Here is a 17,197-nt window from a genome sequence, read left to right on the forward strand (position 1 = left end):
CTGCCAATGGCCTGGAGGAAAAAAATCACAGACACTAGTGCGGCATTCTTTAAAAAGGCCTTCACAGGCTGGGAATGTGGCTTAGTGGTAGAGTGCTTGCTTAGCATGTACATAAACAGAAAAGGCCAGAAGTGGCGCTGTGGCTCAAGTAAAAGAGTGCTATCCTTGGGCAAAAAGCTCAGGGACAGTGCCCAGGCCCTGAGTTCAAGCCTCAGGACTGGCAAGAAAGAAAAAAAAAAAGGCCTTATCAAGCCAGGCATAGTGGTGCATGCCTCCTAGCTATTAGGGAAATCAAGGCAAGAGCATCATGAGTTTGAGGCTAACCCAGGCAAAGCTAAATGAGACTCTTTCAACAAACTAAATTAAAAAAAAAAAAAAAAAGGGCTGGAAGTATTGCTCCAATGGTGGCCCTGGGTTCTATCTCCTGTAACACATGCACATGAGCATGCACATATATACACATACACACACATGCATGCCATCCAGAGTCTATGGCCTAGAAAACAACTGTGTGGGAACACCATTCCAGGCCTGAGTACAAAGAGGTTTGAATCTGTTTCCTGTGGTTTTGTCAGCTGTCATCACTGGGGAGGATAAAGAGGTTCATAGTTAATGAGGCTATAATTAGCTCAATACATACACATACATACACACACACACAAACACACACACACATTTGCTTTTGAATCGGGGTCTGCCTTCTCTCTCCCTCTCCCTCTTTTCTTCCCTCATCTTCCTGTTCCTTCTCTCCTTCTTTCTTTCCAATGCACATAATGGTGCTTAAACTCAAGACCTCTTGCTCTTGCTTTTTTCACTCAAAGCTGGTGCTCTACCACTTGAGCCACATCTCCATTTCTGGCTTTCTACTAATTAATTGGAGATAAGAGTTTCTTGGATTTATCTGCTTGGGCTGGCTTTGAACTGAGATTGCCAGATATCAGCCTCCTGGGAAGCTGGCATTATAGAAATGAACCATGGGTGCCTGGGCTGCTACTGTCTTGAACACCTGAGCTCAAGGGATTCTCCTGCCTCAGACTCCAGAGTAGTTAAGACTACATGTGCTTCGCACTATGCTTGGCAAACAGATATTTTTGTGTGCCAGCCCTAGGTACTGTTCCTGAGTCTTTTGGCTCAAGGTTTACACTTTACCACTAAAACCACAGCTCTACTTTCAGCATTTTGGTGGTTAATTAGTGGTTAATTGGAGATAAAGAGTCTCACAGACTTCCCTGCCCAGCCTGGCTTTGAACCATGATACTTCTCAGATCCCAGCCTCCTGAATAGGTAGGATTATAGATGCAAGCCATTGGTGCCCAGCCCAAACAGTTTTTTAACAAGTGATTCCAAAGGCCTGGACTCCCCATGCTAGGAAATTTTAGGCATATTTAAAATCTATTTATTTTGCTTATATTTTACTTTATATATATATATATATACTACAAATAATACATGATAAAAAAATCCAAATACGTTTGAAAGACTTGATTGGTAAATATAAGATACAGACTATGTGACAAAAGAGAATGATTCATGTAATGATAACAAACTCATCTAGATCGGATCTCATGGGTCCTGTGCTTGATGAGATTTTCAGCACTGCAGCTTTCAGAGATCTTCATAGTAGACAGAGCTGGTGCCCCAGCCTAATTTTTCACCTGTTTCATCCCACCTCTGCTCACAAGTGTCAAGAGGCTGCTTGGTGCTCTTACAGGACTTTTCAGCACGAGTTAAAGCAAGATGGGGGTGTGGTGGGCTAATAAGACAGCCTGCCTAAGGTTTACTTTTTTCTTACTCCTTCCCCAGGCTGCCTCCTGCCTGTAGCTGCTTTATGGATGTGCTCATGTTTAGCTAGTAGGTGCTGGAATTTCAGCACAGTTCGGTGTCTCCCTTTGCACTATACAGCTTCCCCAAGGGTTGATGCTCAGCTTAAAGAACACACTAAGTCATTTAGCAGTAGCATTCAGGCTGGATTTCTGAGTGTGTGAATTCTGTCCAAAAGCTGCAGATGTTTAAGCTATTTCCTCCTGGAGCTTGATGGAATAATAAAAGGTTACTGTTGTCACAGTAAGGAGGTCTGCAGCTGGGCCCATTTCCTTTTATTACTATCCAATGTAAACAGATTAAATCTAACTGCCCGGATCACCAAAAGGGTACATTTTTAAACCAGAAATTCCTGATTTCTTCTCCCTTGCAGTACCCTTGGTCGCCTCTCAGGTATCATTTTTTTAATCACTTGACATGCCTTGGCAGTTAATTGTTCAAGCCATCTTAGAAACTGAATGCTGCTTTTCAAGTTGACTCTCCCTTCCCTGCAGCCAGGCATAAACTACAGTAGAAGCTGAACCTGACATTAAGGCCTACCGACTGCAGTTGAGCAATGATGTGAGTAAAGCAGGGACCCCTGGCTGGTCCCTACTATATCCTGTGTATTCCCTCCTATTACACTACAAGGGTCCTTTCTTCCTATGCCCCCAACTCCAGAAGCCAACAGGATGCTGATAAAAGGGAGTTCCTGGAACTCATCTCATTGAGCCAGAGAGACAAGTGCTGACAAGGCAGTGGGGAGGGGGTGTTGGGGACCACGTGTGGGGAGGCATTAGTCACTGGTGTGTATTTGATAACTAATTAGGATTTTTTTTTCACTTCAGTTTAAGGTTTTATTATGTTGTTATTGTGTGTGTGCGTGCGTGCATGCGTGCGTGCGTGCGTGCGTGCGTGTGTGTGTGTGCTGGTACTGGAGCCTGAATTCTGGGCCTCACACTCTTTTCATTCAAGGCTGGTGGTGTTCTACCAACTGACTCATGCTTCTACTTCTGTTTGTGTTTAATTGGAGCTACGAGTTTTCTGGACTTTTCTGCTTAGGCTGGCCCCAAATCTTTATCCTTGGATCTCAGCCTCCTCAGTAGCCAGGATTATAGGCATCAACCACTAGTGCCAGCTATATATATTTTTTCTTTTTAAAAGAAATAAAGCCTCATGCCTGTAATCCTACCTACTCAGGAGACTGAGATCTGAGGATCGCGGTTCAAAGCCAGCATGGGCAGAAAAGTCCGTGAGACTCTTATCTCCAATAAACCACTAGAAAACCGGAAGTGGTGCTGTGGCTCAAGCAGTAGAGTGCTTGCCTTGAGCTGAAGAGCGCAGGGACAGCACCCAAGCCCAGAGTTCAAGCCCCACAAGCGATAAGTAAATAAATAAATAAATAGAGGTCTAAGAAGTTAGCTCAGTGGTAGAGTGCTTGCTTTGCATGCATGAGGCCCTGGGTTCAATACCTCAGCACCATATAAGCAGAAATAAAGCTGGAAGCTTTATTTCTGGAGCTAAGGAACACTGCCTAGGCCCAGAGTTCAGCCCCCATGACCAACAAAAAACAAAAACAAAAACAAAAAAGAAATAAAACCTCAGAGTCAAGAGATTTTGCCTGGAAGTGCACAATACAAAGGGACTCAGAATAGAACTGCTCTGACTGCAAGAATCTAAACCACTACTCTCTCCTTTTCTTTTCTTTTCTTTTTTTGCCAGTCCTGGGCTTGAACTCAGGGCCCTAGGCGCTGATCCTGAGCCTCTTTTGCTCATGGCTAGCACTCTACCACTTGAGCCACAGCACCATTTCCAGCTTTTTCTGTTTATGTGGTATTGAGGAATCAAACCCAGGGCTTCATGCATGCAAGGCAAGCACTCTACCACTAAGCCACATTCTCAGCCCCTCTCCTAACTCTTCATTGTGATATCTGAAGAGCCATTGGTAATACAATTTGAAAACCACTAACCTTCTCTAACGATGAAAAATCAGGAAGGTCTAAAGAAAGGATATGACCTATCTAAGCTTACACGGTTGGTTAAGGGCAAACCAGGAGAAAGCATTTTCTCCAACACAGGAGCCTGCAGTTCTATGTGTCTGTCTGATGTCAGTGCTCTGTTTCTGTAGAACAGCCTGCCATTTACAATAATCACTTTAACCTTTCACAATGGGTAGGACATTCCTGGAGAAACTGATTCCTGGCAAAACTGATTTAATAGGTAACAAGAGGCTCTATCATAATTGCCATGACATCCAGATATGACCAGCTACAGGGATGGCTTTTCATTGCAGCACAAGAAGCACTTAAGTGTTCAAATCTGACCCAGCAATGGCCATTGGCTATAGGGAGATAGGAGTACCCCACTGGGTGCACCTGCATAACACAAGTCCCCAGGGTATAGGTGGCCCAGCAAAGATACAGGATACAGCATAACAATGACAGCCCTCCCCTCCAACCTGAGCCCTTATTCATATGATGTGAGAACTATACTTCTGTAGAGGTCTTTTATCCTCTCATGCTAGCCTATTATGAGATGGCTTTTAATCACCTCCATTTATTCCCACACATCACTGGGATATAGCCTCAAGACAATCCCTCAGCTTCATTCATTCATTTTGGTTCATAAGCTTTACTTCTATAGCTTCCACTTTTGTTTGTTCATTGATTCATTTATTTACTCATTCAAAGACAGGTTGCTCTCAAAGTTGCAATTCTCTTGCTTCAGCCTCCTGAATGCAGAGACTACAGGCATATGACACTATGCATAATTTGGCTTCTACTTTTCTTTCTTTCTTTTTTTTTGGGGGGGGGTCCAGTTGTGGGGCCTGAACTCTGGGCCTGGGCGCTGTCCGTCAGCTCTTCAGCTCGAGGCTAGCGCTTTACCACTTGAGCCATAGCACCACTTCCAGTTTTTTTATTTTCTGCTTATGTGGTGCTGAGGAATCGAACCCAGGGCCTCAAGCATGCAAGGCAAGCGCTCTACCATTGAGCCACCTTCCCAGCCCGGCTTCTACTTTTCTTATGGCACTAGAAATCACACTGAGGGCCTTATGCCTGCTAGATAATTGTTCTGCCCCTGCCCTATATCTTTGGTCCCTAGCTTCCACTTTTTCTTTCTTTTTGTCTATACTGAGGCTTGAATTCAGTACCTAGTACTCTAGCTTGGCTTTTTCACTCTACCACATGAGGCAAACCTTCACCTCTGACTTTTTACTGGTTAACTGGAAATAAGTTTGAAGGATTTGTCTATCCAGGATAGCTTTGAACCTCAATCCACAGATTCTGATTCCTGAGTAGCTAGGTGTGAGCCACCAGAGCCCAGCTTGCTTCCACTTTTTTTTTTTTTTTTGGGTGCTGTTCTAGGGCACTGACCCTGAGCTTTTTGAATCCTACCACTTGACTCATGGCTCTACTTCTGAGCTTTTTGGTGGCTAAGTGGTGATTAAGAATCTCCCAGACTTTCATGCCCAGGCTGACTTTGCATTGCAATCCTCAGATCTCAGTCTCCCAAGTTGCTAGGATTACAGGCATAAGCCATTAATGCCTGGCTTGCTTATTATCTGCCCGTCTCCTCCCTGCCCTTCCCCCCTGTCCTGCGGTTTGAACTCCAGGCCTCAGCGCTGTTCCTGAGCCTCTTTGTGCTCAAGGCTAGAGCTCTACAACTTGAGCCACAGAACCACTTCCAGATTTTTTTGAGTAGTTTATTGGAGATAAGAGTCTCACCGTCTTTTTTGCCCTGGTTGGCTTCAAACCATGATCCTTAGATCTCAGCCTCCTCCGCAGCTAGGATTACAGGCATAAGCCATTAGTACCTGGCTTTTGCTACTACTTTTTAATGTCATGAAAGTATTAAAGGAATTCTAGCTTCTGACTTTAGAGCTGGCATTCAGTCTTAGTTGTTCCACTTGCAAACTATGAAACCCTGGGCAAGTCTTTCAGCCTCTTGGATCTGCAATCCCATCACTATAAACCAGGAGGCTAGGAGCCGCAAAGGCCAATATAAAGTCAAACTTGTAGAAGATTTTTATAAAGCATGATAAAAATGTAAGGTATCCATGTCATCACAATTATTTAATCAATGGACCAAGACACTGAATGAACTGTTATGGGAATTCTGGTTTCTTGGCTCCTGTAGCCTTACACACCTGCCCTCACCATGCCAGGGACTCAAAGTTAGCTATGAAGTCTGCTTACAGGTTTCCTAAAACTGGTCTTCCCAGTCACCTCCCTCTTGGGGGTGTCTGGAGCAAACACCACCATAATTTCCTAGTAGTGAAGTATAAAATAAAAAAGGATCATTAATCCAGAAAGGAAATAGGCCAATTTGTTGCTCTAACATGTCTTGTCATAAAATGGCAGTGAAACAAAACACTGTTCTGTAGGAGGGAGAGGAAATCTAGTGTTAGATGGAAAAATCTGAAGGAAATTAAAAATGCTAATGTGCCCTGAAAAGTAACTCCCCAAAGATGCTATTGGTCACCTCTGGACAAGGGTTTCCATACCTAATGGGATCAGAATACATTGCATGAAGTATCTCTCATCCCATGACACTTCCTGGGACACTTCCATGAGACTTTCCTGGGATTTTTCAGCCTCTCATATGTCATCATGGTACCACAGGGGAATGCAGTGGAAAGTTATGCTGCTGAGCCCAGGACAGGATGAATGAGGCACAGCAGGATTCTGCTAGCCCTGCCACATGGATGGATGAAGCCTGTGCTAAACGCTGGGGTGGGAAGGCTGTTCAGGAGCAGAACTATTCTTCCTCTGTTGTTTGTACTTTCACATAAAGGTCCTCTCTAAAGCCCACCACCGCTGGAATCTCTGGATGCGGTCCACAGTCACAAGACAGCATCTAAAGCGAGCCAAACCATTTGCACAAAGAAACAATAGGGAAGTCACAGGTGGCCAGCCATACAGTTCGGATGGACTTACTTGGTCTAACTCTCCTTTGTCCATCACCAGCTCCTCCATCTCTGGTGTGGCCTCATCTTCTAGGAAGGGATTGGTAGACGGTGGTGGGGACTCCGGTTTTTTCTATTAAGGAAACATAAAACAATACCTTCTGAGCATATTTGATAGACTTCCTGGTACTCTACTTTTTCAAAGTCTCCCCAACAGCTAAGCCATAAACTCCGGACTGACTCTTAAACCAAGAACAGAGGGAATATGAACCGCATTCTCATCCCCAGGCCTTCACATTGATTTCTCATCCTCTAGAACCTTTATTGTCCAACCTTCTTCAATTCGATTCTGGCTAAAACTGTTGCTTAGCTGTCAGTGCTCAACTTTTGGGAAGCCTTCCTCATCTGTTAGGTATATGTTAGAAATCTCTCCATGCGATCTGCCCTACCTTACCTAGGTATTTATTACAACTGTCCATTTGTCTTCTCTCCTAAGATTCCATGATGGTATATATCATGTCAGCCTTATTCCCCTCCCTTATCTTTGATGTCTAGCATATAACCAATATTCAATAAATAAGAATGAATCCCAACGATGCAAGGGGTTGAACTGAAATTACAAAGCTAATGTCATGTGTTCTGGATTACAGACAGAAGTCTCTTCCCAAGCAAGTTCCATTACAATGACCACAACAGAAACCTTCTTCAGCAAAATGCCTTCCATCTCTGAATGTGATCACTACTTCAAAATATATCAGAGTGGGACCACAGACTAGTGGGAAAGCTGGGGGCAGGAGACATGGGTTTTGGCTCCAACACTGCTGTGCTGGCCAAACCACCCAGCTTCATCTACTGGATGAGGCTGGAAGAGTCACAGGACTACAAGAAGGATCAAATGTAATAAACTGCGTGAAACTCTAGACAAAACACATGATCCACACAAAGGTCACTGATGAGGTTAATTCAATATAAACCAGTTTACAAATTTTTCACCTAGAGATGCTGTTTATATCTGGATGTTAGGAATTTCAGGAGAAAAGTCAGGTGACAAACAGGATAGAAGTTTGGTTGCTGCTGGGATGAGGTGATCAGCAAGGAATGGCTGCCTAGAGACAAGAAGCTAAGTGGAGACGGAGTTTGGAAGTGTATGAATGTCTTGTAATATTTTAGCAAGTATCAGTGGAGCAAGCTGGACTAACTCACCCTGTAAGATAGGAGAGTCAGCAAATAGTCTATAGGATGAATGACTGCCAAGCGCCAGGATACCATTAGAAGGTATTCCAAACAAACAAACAAAAAAAGCAGAATTTGAACACAATAAAATAAAAAATAAGATGCAATGGGTCTGGTTTGGCCTTCTAAGGTAACTCTATTAAAATTCCTTTAAACTATTTAACTCTTGTCCAGAACACTAGGATGTTCAGCCTCAGGGATGGAGTTTAAATTCAGTACCTTACACTTATATACTATGAGCTACAACTTTACAGAGCTCTGCTTTTTTAGTAGCTGAGATCACAGGCATGAGCTACTGTACCTCACCTCTAATAAGAATTTTAAATATATCCAATGCTATGGGAAAATGGCCTATAACAGAAACAGGAAGACGAGTTTGTGAGCCAATGTATTGTTCCAGGCAGGGGCAGATAGGGAGCATGTTCTAAACTAGTGATGTGAAGACAGAAAAGTAGCCAGATTGGGGGCAGATTTAGAAAAGAGAAATAGGTGCTGGTGGCTCACGCCTGTAATCCTAGCTACTCAGGAGGCTGAGACCTGAGGACTGCGGTTCAAAGCCAGCCCAGGCAGGAAACTCTGTGAGACTCTTATCTCTAATTAACCACCAGAAAACTGGAAGTGGTGCTGTGGCTCCAGTGGTGGAGTGCTTGCTGAAAGGCTTGAGCTGAAGAGCTCGGAGACTGTGTCCAGGCCCAGATTTCAAGCCCCATGACTGACCAAAAAAAAAAGGAAAGAGATGGGCTAGGAATGTGGCTTAGTGGTTGAATACTTGCCTAGCATGCATGAAGCCCTGGGTTTGATTCCTCGGAACTACATAAACAGAAAAAAGCTGGAAGTACTGTGGCTCAAGTGGTAGAGTGTTAGCTCAGGGATAGTGTCTAGGCCCTCAGTTCAAGCCCCAGGACTGGAAAAAAAAAAAAAAAGATTTAGGAAAGAGAGAAAAAAGGGGGAGGTAGTAAGTCAAGAAGACTTGCTAAGGAAGGAAAAAAGGAAGAAAATGAGTCAAAGATCATTCATTAGCCTGAGCCACTGTGTGACTAGTGCTAACTTTAACTGAAATGAGGTTCCTTGTACAATAGTGGGGACCAGAGTTCAAGACCAGGCCTTGCTACTTAAGAGTGTTACTTAACTTCCTCAACATTCAGAGGTGTTAGTTTGTTTGTTTGTTTGTTTTTTTCTCCTGTACCTGCCTGACTATCGTGCCTCTCTTTATAAGGCAACTCAGAGAAAAGTACAAACTCTGGGTTTAATGTCTTTTTAACCACCCCAAGTGACATCCTGTCTCATTATCTTGTCTCTTTGGCTCTCTCCAGGAAATGAAAGCCCTTCAACTTACAAGTGCAAAAGCACAGAGCAGCTCCCTCTTTCTCTAGCTATTGTCCTGTATATAGTAATGTTATGATATATGATATAAAACCCAAGGGATGAATGTCACCTCTGATATTAAGGAGGCTGTGCTGCTGCTCATATTAATTTGCTGTAGTAAAAGAACAAGTCTTTGCTCACAGTGGCCACCAGCATGATGGCCCTGGGTGCAAAAGCCACACTTCTCCTTCCTGCCTTTCAGCTGTTGTGGACCATTGAGAACTACTAGCTTGTGTTTAGATTTTCAAGTACTCAGGTGACATCTTCCATGAATTGCTGCACAACTACATGAAACCAAAAATTGGCCAAGAACTGAATGAATTTCCAGTTTTAAAAGAATCCATTCTTTTGGCATGATAACTGTTGATCTCAAGTCTACACAGGAAGATAAAATTCCTTAGAGAGCAAGTTAATCCCACTGATTAAATCACATGGGATTCTAGCACCTCCAAAACAGTAAGGGCTGTAGGATGGCCAAAGCTGTCTTACTGTGAGGAGAGTCTGGCTTTGGTCAGGCACATTTCTGAATCTGGTGCATTCCTGCCTGCACAAATCCCTCCTTCAGGCCCTTGCAGGACATACCACATTAACAAAGAAGAAATTCTGAAAATTAAGACTAATTGTCTTCCTTTCCCTGGAGGCAAAATGCTTAACTGTGTTTGCCTTAAACAGCTGAAGGCTTTGGCTGACAGTCCAACTCACAGGCTCAGGGCTGCACACCTGCTTTTACTATCCACCCCCATCCCCCCACCCCAACTCCTGCCACCACATGTTGGAACATATACTACAGTTCTCTGCCTACAACAGCATGTACACCTGTCTGTTTCAATTTCCCACCTTCATGCCTCTGCATACAGAGGGAGCTTGAGAGATATTTGTGAATGAATGCTGCTAAGATGAGAAGTACTCAAGATATCCTTTTCAGAAACAAGGGCCCTGTTCTCTCTGGTCTGTAAATAGAATAAAAGTCTTGTGCACTAGTGCTTGCCCGGGAGTATCATAAGCATGCTCTGGAATATGGACTGAGGATACCTCTTGGATCTTTCTTGCTTTTTTTTTTTTTTCCTTATGTGGTACTGAGGAATTGAACCCAGGGCTTCATGCATGCTAGGCAAGCACTCTACCACTGAGCCACCTTCCCAGCCCTGGATCTTTCTTTTTAAATATTTTCCTTTCTTTGATTTTATTTCAAGAGCAGATATTACTTCTGGCTTTTGCATTTTGTTTGTTTTTGGAGAATAATGATTTCTAACTCAATGCCTATAGTAAGGATATATATCTGAAGAATAATGATTTCTAATTCAATGCCTACAGTATTCTGTAAAATCCTGAAGTTGCAGTTTAGCACATATAACAAAATTTACCAGTTAAAAGTGATTTACAATTCAGTGGTTTTAGTATATGTACAAGTTCTTGAACCATGGCTACTATCTAATTCCAGAACATTCTCACTCCCTCAAGAAATCCCATACCACTAAATGTTGGTTCACAATCCTCCCCTTTCCAAATCTTTCTGTTTCCACAGACTTGCTCATACACTTCAGTAAAAGACTTCTTGTGCTGGCTTCTTTTCTTTAGATTAGCAGTACAAAGTTCACTTGTGTTGCAGTACGTGTTAGTTTTTAAGGCTAGATAATATTCCATTGTATGGACAGATCATTTTTGGCCATGAACTGACTTTTGGGTTGTTTCCAGCTTTTGGCTGTGAATAGCGCTGCCAGGAACATTCATATACAAGTGCTTATTTTTTTAAAAACACATCTTTTCAGTTTTCTTAGGTGTACAATTAGGAGTAGACACTGATAGTTTAAAAAATATTCAAGCCAGGTATGATGGTACAAGTATACAATCCCAGTATTCAGGAGGCTAGGGCAAGAGGATCCTAAGTTCAATCCTAGACTGTGCCACATAGGGAGATCCAGGACATTTTGGGCTACAACCTATCCCCAAAACACTAAAATAAAAGCCAAATAACCCCTAGTAGCAAGAATCAGTGCTGGGAGAAACAGCTATTGCATTCGTAAGAACCTATAAGAATTTAGAAAGTAGTGCAGCACAGAGGCAGTATGAAATTTGGTAATGCCTTACAATCTACTTGTATTGTCAGAAAACAATCTCAAATGTGAACAAACACTTGCTCACAAAAATGTTGATATGGTTTTACTTATAAAAGCAAAATCAATATATTAAGGCCCACAGTTCTTCATAAAAAGTAAGCAGTCTGTGTGTCAAAGGACACTACCCAGAGGGTGAAAAGAAAACCCAGAGAGCTAGGCACTGGTGTTTATGCCTGTAATCTGAGCTACTCAGAAAATTGTGATCCCAGGGGCTGGGAAGGTGGCTTAGTGGTAGAGTGCTTGCCTTGCATGCATGAGGCCCTGGGTTTGATTCCTCAGCACCACATAAGTAGAAAAAGCTGGAAGTGGTGCTGTGGCTCAAGTGGTAGAGTGCTAGTCTTGAGCTGAAGAGCTGAGGAACAGTGACCAGGCCCAGAGTTCAGGTACCATGACTAGCAAACAAAACAAAACAAAACAAAGAAAACTGTGATCCGAGGATCACAACTCCAAGCTGGCCCAGGCAGCAAAGTCTGCAAGATCCTATTTCCAAAATAACCAGCAAAAAGCCAGACTGGAGGCATGTCTCAAGTGGTAGAGAAATAGCCCGTGAGTATAAAAAGCCAAAGGAGAAGGCCTTGAGTTTAAGCCCTGGTATTAGTCCAAAAAAAGGAAAAAAGGAAGCCCAGAGAGTCAGAAACAATATTTGCAAATTAGATGTGTGGTATATAATATTTAAAGAACTCCTATATTTCATAAATAAAAAGACAACTCAAATAGATGAACAGGTCCTAAGCTATAGCAAGACAGGATAGGTTCTAACACACCACTGCACTGGAGGAAAGATGAACCATAATGTACCATGTATTTGAAAAGCTAGGAGAAAGAAGTGAACTTTTTAAAATTTTATTTTATATTTTGGTGCCAGTCCTAGAGCTTGAATCCAGGGACTGCACCCTGTCCCTGGGTCTTTTTATTCAAAACTGACACTCTGTCATTTGAGCCACAGCTCCACTTCCAGCTTTTTGGTAGTGAACTGGAGGTAAGAGTCTCACAGACTTTCCTGCCTGGGCTGGCTTTGAACTGTGATTCTCAGACTTCAGCCTCCTAAGTAGCTAGGATTACAGGTGTGAGCCACGAGCACTCTGGAGGATTGAATATTTTCACAATGGAGAAGTGACAAGAGTTGACAGACACGTTAACCCTGATTAAAGCACTTAACAGTATATATAAGTATGGAGACTTTTTATGGTGCCCCTTAGAGACCCAATTTTTCTGTTTTTATGTTATCAGGTAAAAATTAAATTTTAAACCTGTATTCCTAGCTATTTTGGAGATGGGGACAGGAAGATTGTGGCTCAAGGGCAACCTGGGAAAAAAAGTCAGTGAGAGCTGGGAAGGTGGCTCAGTGGTAGGGCGCTTGCCTTGCATGCCTGAGGCCCTGGGTTCGATTCCTCAGCACCACATAAGCAAAAAGAAAAAAAAAACTGGAAGTGGCGCTGTGGCTCAAGTGGTAGAGCGCTAGCCTTGAGCTGAAGAGCTGAGGGACAATGCCTAGGTGCTGGTGGCTCACAGCTGTAATCCTATCTACTCAGGAGGCTGAGATCTAAGGATTGTGGTTTAAGGAAAGTCTGTAAGACTCTTATCTCCAATTAACCATCAGAAAACCAGAAGTGGAGTTGTGGCTCAAAGTGGTAGACCGCTAGCCTTGAGTGAAAAAGCTCAGGGACAGTACCCAGGGCTGGAGTTTAAGGTCCACACTAAAAAAAAAAAAAAAAAAAGCCAGAGTTCATTTCAGCAGCACATGTACTAAAATTGGAACAATACAGGGAAAATTAGCATGGCTTCTGTACAAGGATGACATGCAAATTCATGAGACATTTCATAATGAAACAAAGCAGGGCACTGGTGACTCACACCTGCAATTCTAGCTACTCATAGTTCAAAACCAGCCTACCAAAAAACCGGAAGTGGAGCTGTGGCTCAAAGAGGTAGAACACTAGCTTTGAGCTCATAGCTCAGGGACAGTACCCAGGCCCTGCTTTCAAGCCCCACAACTGCAAAGAAAAAAAAAAAAGACAATAGCTAGATGTTCAAGCAGGAAAGTTCATAAGATTCTTATTTCCAATTAATCACCAAAAGTCAAGCTGTGGCTCAAGTGGTAGAACACTAGCCTTAAGGAAAAGAGCTCAAGGACAGCACCTAAGCCCTGAGTTCAAGCCCCAGGACCGACAAAAAAAAAAAGGCCAGCCTTGGTGGAGCATACCTATGGTACCAGCTATATAAGAGGCCTAAATAGAGGGACTGGAGTTCAAGGTTAGTGCAGGCAAAGTTAATATAAGACCCTACCTGAAAGACAGACTAAAAAGAAAAAGAATAAGGGCATGGTTCACGTGATATTGTACTTACCTTAGTTCAGTCCCTAGCACTGCAATGAATCTCTCAATCCATTAGTAAATAAATGATCGAATGAATAAAAACAATTTTAAAAAAATGGGCTAGGAGCTTGATGAAGACTATCAACCAAGCATGCACAAATGACCCACTCATATGAAGAGATGTTCAGTGTCACAGATCATTAGGAAAAAGCAAATTAAAATCCCAGTGAGTTACTACTTTACATGAAGAGCATAGCTGTAACTTAAGAAAAGGAAAACAACAAGTGTTGTTAAGAATGTGGAGAAACTGGAACTCAACTGCTTTGCAGGTAGGAATGTACAAAAGTGTTGCAGTTCCTCAAAAAGTGAATCCTAGAGTTGTCATATTACACGCTGAGGTATATCCTCACAAAACATGTTTACCTAAAAACATAGGCACTAACATTTGCAGTAGTTAAGAAGTAGAAACAACTAGACACGGTAGCATATACCTGTAATCTTAACACCGAGGAAGTAGAGGCTGGAGGATTGTGAATTTGAAGTCAACCTGGGCTATACCGGGAGCTCCTGTCTCAAAACAAAAACAAAGCAAACCAAACCAGCAAAAAAGTGGGAATAATCCAACTGTTCACTAGCTGATAAAGAGATAAAATGTGGCATATCCATTTGATAGGATATTATTCAGCCATAAAAAGGAATGAGGTATTGACAAATAACAAACACAGACAGTCTTCAAAAAAAACACTGTACTCAGTGATGGAAGCCAGGTACAAAAGACACACATGGTATGATTCCACTTATGTGACATATCCAGAACAGGTAAAACTGGATTAAAAAATAGGGCAGTGGTTTCCCAGAGATAGAGGAAGCAAGTGTTATGGGGAACTTCTTTTTGGTTAATGGAAATGTCCTGGGATTATACTGTTGACTTGAGGGCATAACCTTATAAATATACTAAAATCCCTACATTGTACACTTGAAAGCATGAGATTTTTGTATGTGAAATTTTGTTATGGAAATTATATCTCAACTTAAAAATTAAAACAAGTTCAGGAAAAATGTATTTAAAATACAATGTCTAGGCTTGGAAAGCCTCAAGTAATAGACTGCCTGTTCAGTGGGCATGGGGCCTTGAGTTCAAACCCCAATAAAATGTATTAAAAAACAAAACAAAATCCTCATTTCTGATAGGAAAACAAATGCCCTTTTTTCCTGCTTCTCTATTTTTGCCTATAATTTTTCAAATTTTTCTTTCTTAACTATGGATTGCTTTCTCATTGGGAAAAAAATAGAAGTTAATTTCCCCTTCGAAAAATAAAATAAGAAATTCCTTTAGCATCAAAAAGCCATTTATAAAATATTTCATACTGGCCAGTTCATGCCTTTAATCCCAGCTACAAAGGAAGTGGGAATTAGGAGGATATCAGTTCCAGGCCAGCCTGAACAAAAAGTAAGCAAGACCCTCATCTTGATAAATAAGTTGGGCATGGTGATGCACATCTGTAATCCCAGCTATACAGGAGGCATAGATAGGAGAACGGAGATCTGAGACTGGCCTCAACAAAAGGTTTGCTCAAGTGGTAGAGAACTTACCTAACAAGTGTGAGACCTTGAGCTCAAACTTCAGTACTATCCCCACCTCCCCCTAAAAAAAAACTCCCACTTATAGGAAATTCAATGGGTAAGGGAGAGATATTCCTTTATTCAAAACAGAAGTCTTGGGAAAGTCCCACTTCTTTTTTATTTATTTATTTATTTAATTTATTTTTTGCTGGTCATGGGGCCTGAACTCTGGGCCTGGGAGCTGTCCCTGAGCCCTTCAGCTCAAAGACAGTACTCTACCACTTGAGCCACAGCACCACTTCTGGCTTTTTTTTCTGCTTATGTGGTGCTGAGGAATTGAACCAGGGCCTCATGCATGCAAGGCAAGCGCTCTACCACTGAGCCACCTTCCCAGCCCTTTTTTTTTTTTTTTTAAACCATTACCCTAATGTACTTGCTGAGTGGGTAAGATAACTGAGGTATGGGGTGAGATGCTCTGTGCAGGCTTTCATAAGTAAATGTTCTTGTGCTCAAATTGCATGGTTGGGAACTATAAACTGGGGATGGTAGTATTTGCCTGTAGTCCTAAGCACTCAGGAGATTGAAGCAGGAGGATTACAAGTTTGAGGCCAGCTTGGGCTATATAGGAAGATCTTGTCTCAAAAACAAAACAAAACAAAACAGAAAATTGCTCTTGCAGCTTCTCTATAATTTTTAAAACCAGGCTAGTAGCCAACATTGGTAGTTCACCTCTATAATCCTAGCTACTAAGGAGACTGAGATTTGAGGATCATGGTGCAAAGCCAGAATAGGCAGGAAAGTCTGTGAGACTCATCTCCAATCACCAGAAAACCAGAAGTGGAGCTGTGGCTCAAAGTAATAGAGCACTAGTCTTGCGTGAAAGAGCTCAAGGACATTGCCCAGATCCTGAGTTCAAGCCCCATAACTGACAAAAATAAATAAATAAAAACCAGGCTAGTAAACATGAATATTAAGATGATCTCTTTAAGTCCAATGACAATTCTGTTTGGACAGGAAACCTGTGCACTGGCCAAGAGGAAAGAAAATCCCATAGCATGCAATGGGAAAAAATTGTTCTATTAAAAAAAAGGGGGGATGAAATAAAAAAAAACCCTCTCAAGTTCAGTAAGGCAGTCTTAAAAACCTAACCCCATCGACTCTACTTTCAGCAGAAGTTGAATATAATTCATTCACCTTCAATCTAATCATCAAGTCACTCAAAATGCACATGGATATAGTTCAATCACATCCAGACATTTGCTTTTAATTTCAAAGCATTTGAATTTTCAGACTACCTTGAATCCTGCCTACAGGGTCAGGAGTTGAGGAAACAGGAAGAAGCACTGGCAGGTCCCTCTCTCTCTCCTTCCCTCCCTCAATGTTGGACATGGAGGATGTGCTGTAACTTGACAGCACTGGTACAGCAAAGACAATGCAAGCCTGTCCTTAAGTCTAAAGTGCAACTCTTAAGAAAGAGCCAAGACAATGCTTCACAGCCCTTGGATGGAAGAAGCTGGGTTGTGGCAAGTGCTTCTGGTGAGTTAGCCACTTTCAAGATTATTGTCTCTGTTCCACTGTCTAAGACATCAGGGCTTAAAAGGTCCTGTATGACACAGGGAAGCTGGCAAGGGAGAGTAGTGCTGAGGGTAGGTATTGGCCAGGGAAGAAGCAACAAGGCAGGATCTCTGGTCAACTTGGCTTCTTGGCTGACTTATTGCCAGATTCATTTGCTAGCTTTCTATAAAATGTGGCATATATTAAAGTATATCAAGTTATAATTTGGTTCATGTCATAGGCAATTCTGAAGCCCTAACAAAATGGTGGCCAAAAAATGTTTTTAAAGTCTATCCTGGATGTAATGAGCATAGGAGAAGGCAAGGGGCCAGGAAGAAGCAAGT

General features: G+C 42.2%; 1 protein-coding gene and 1 non-coding gene across 2 annotated transcripts in view; one reads left to right on the plus strand and one right to left on the minus strand.

Annotated features, from left to right (window-relative positions):
- Nucleotides 1–17,197, minus strand: part of Vps53 (VPS53 subunit of GARP complex) — a 132,124-nt gene that overhangs the window by 48,864 nt on the left and 66,063 nt on the right. Inside the window, exon 12 of the mRNA XM_042692935.1 lies at nt 6,738–6,839. Within this exon, the coding sequence (XP_042548869.1) occupies nt 6,738–6,839 (102 nt within the window). The remainder of the gene's footprint in view (nt 1–6,737; nt 6,840–17,197) is intronic.
- LOC122120542 lies at nt 13,146–13,250 on the plus strand. Its single transcript, XR_006149721.1, has one exon. It is a non-coding gene; the product is annotated as a U6 spliceosomal RNA (small nuclear RNA).

This window comes from Dipodomys spectabilis, unplaced genomic scaffold (assembly GCF_019054845.1).
Source record: "Dipodomys spectabilis isolate Male_0828 unplaced genomic scaffold, ASM1905484v1 ptg000004l, whole genome shotgun sequence".
Classification (NCBI taxonomy): Eukaryota; Metazoa; Chordata; class Mammalia; order Rodentia; family Heteromyidae; genus Dipodomys; species Dipodomys spectabilis.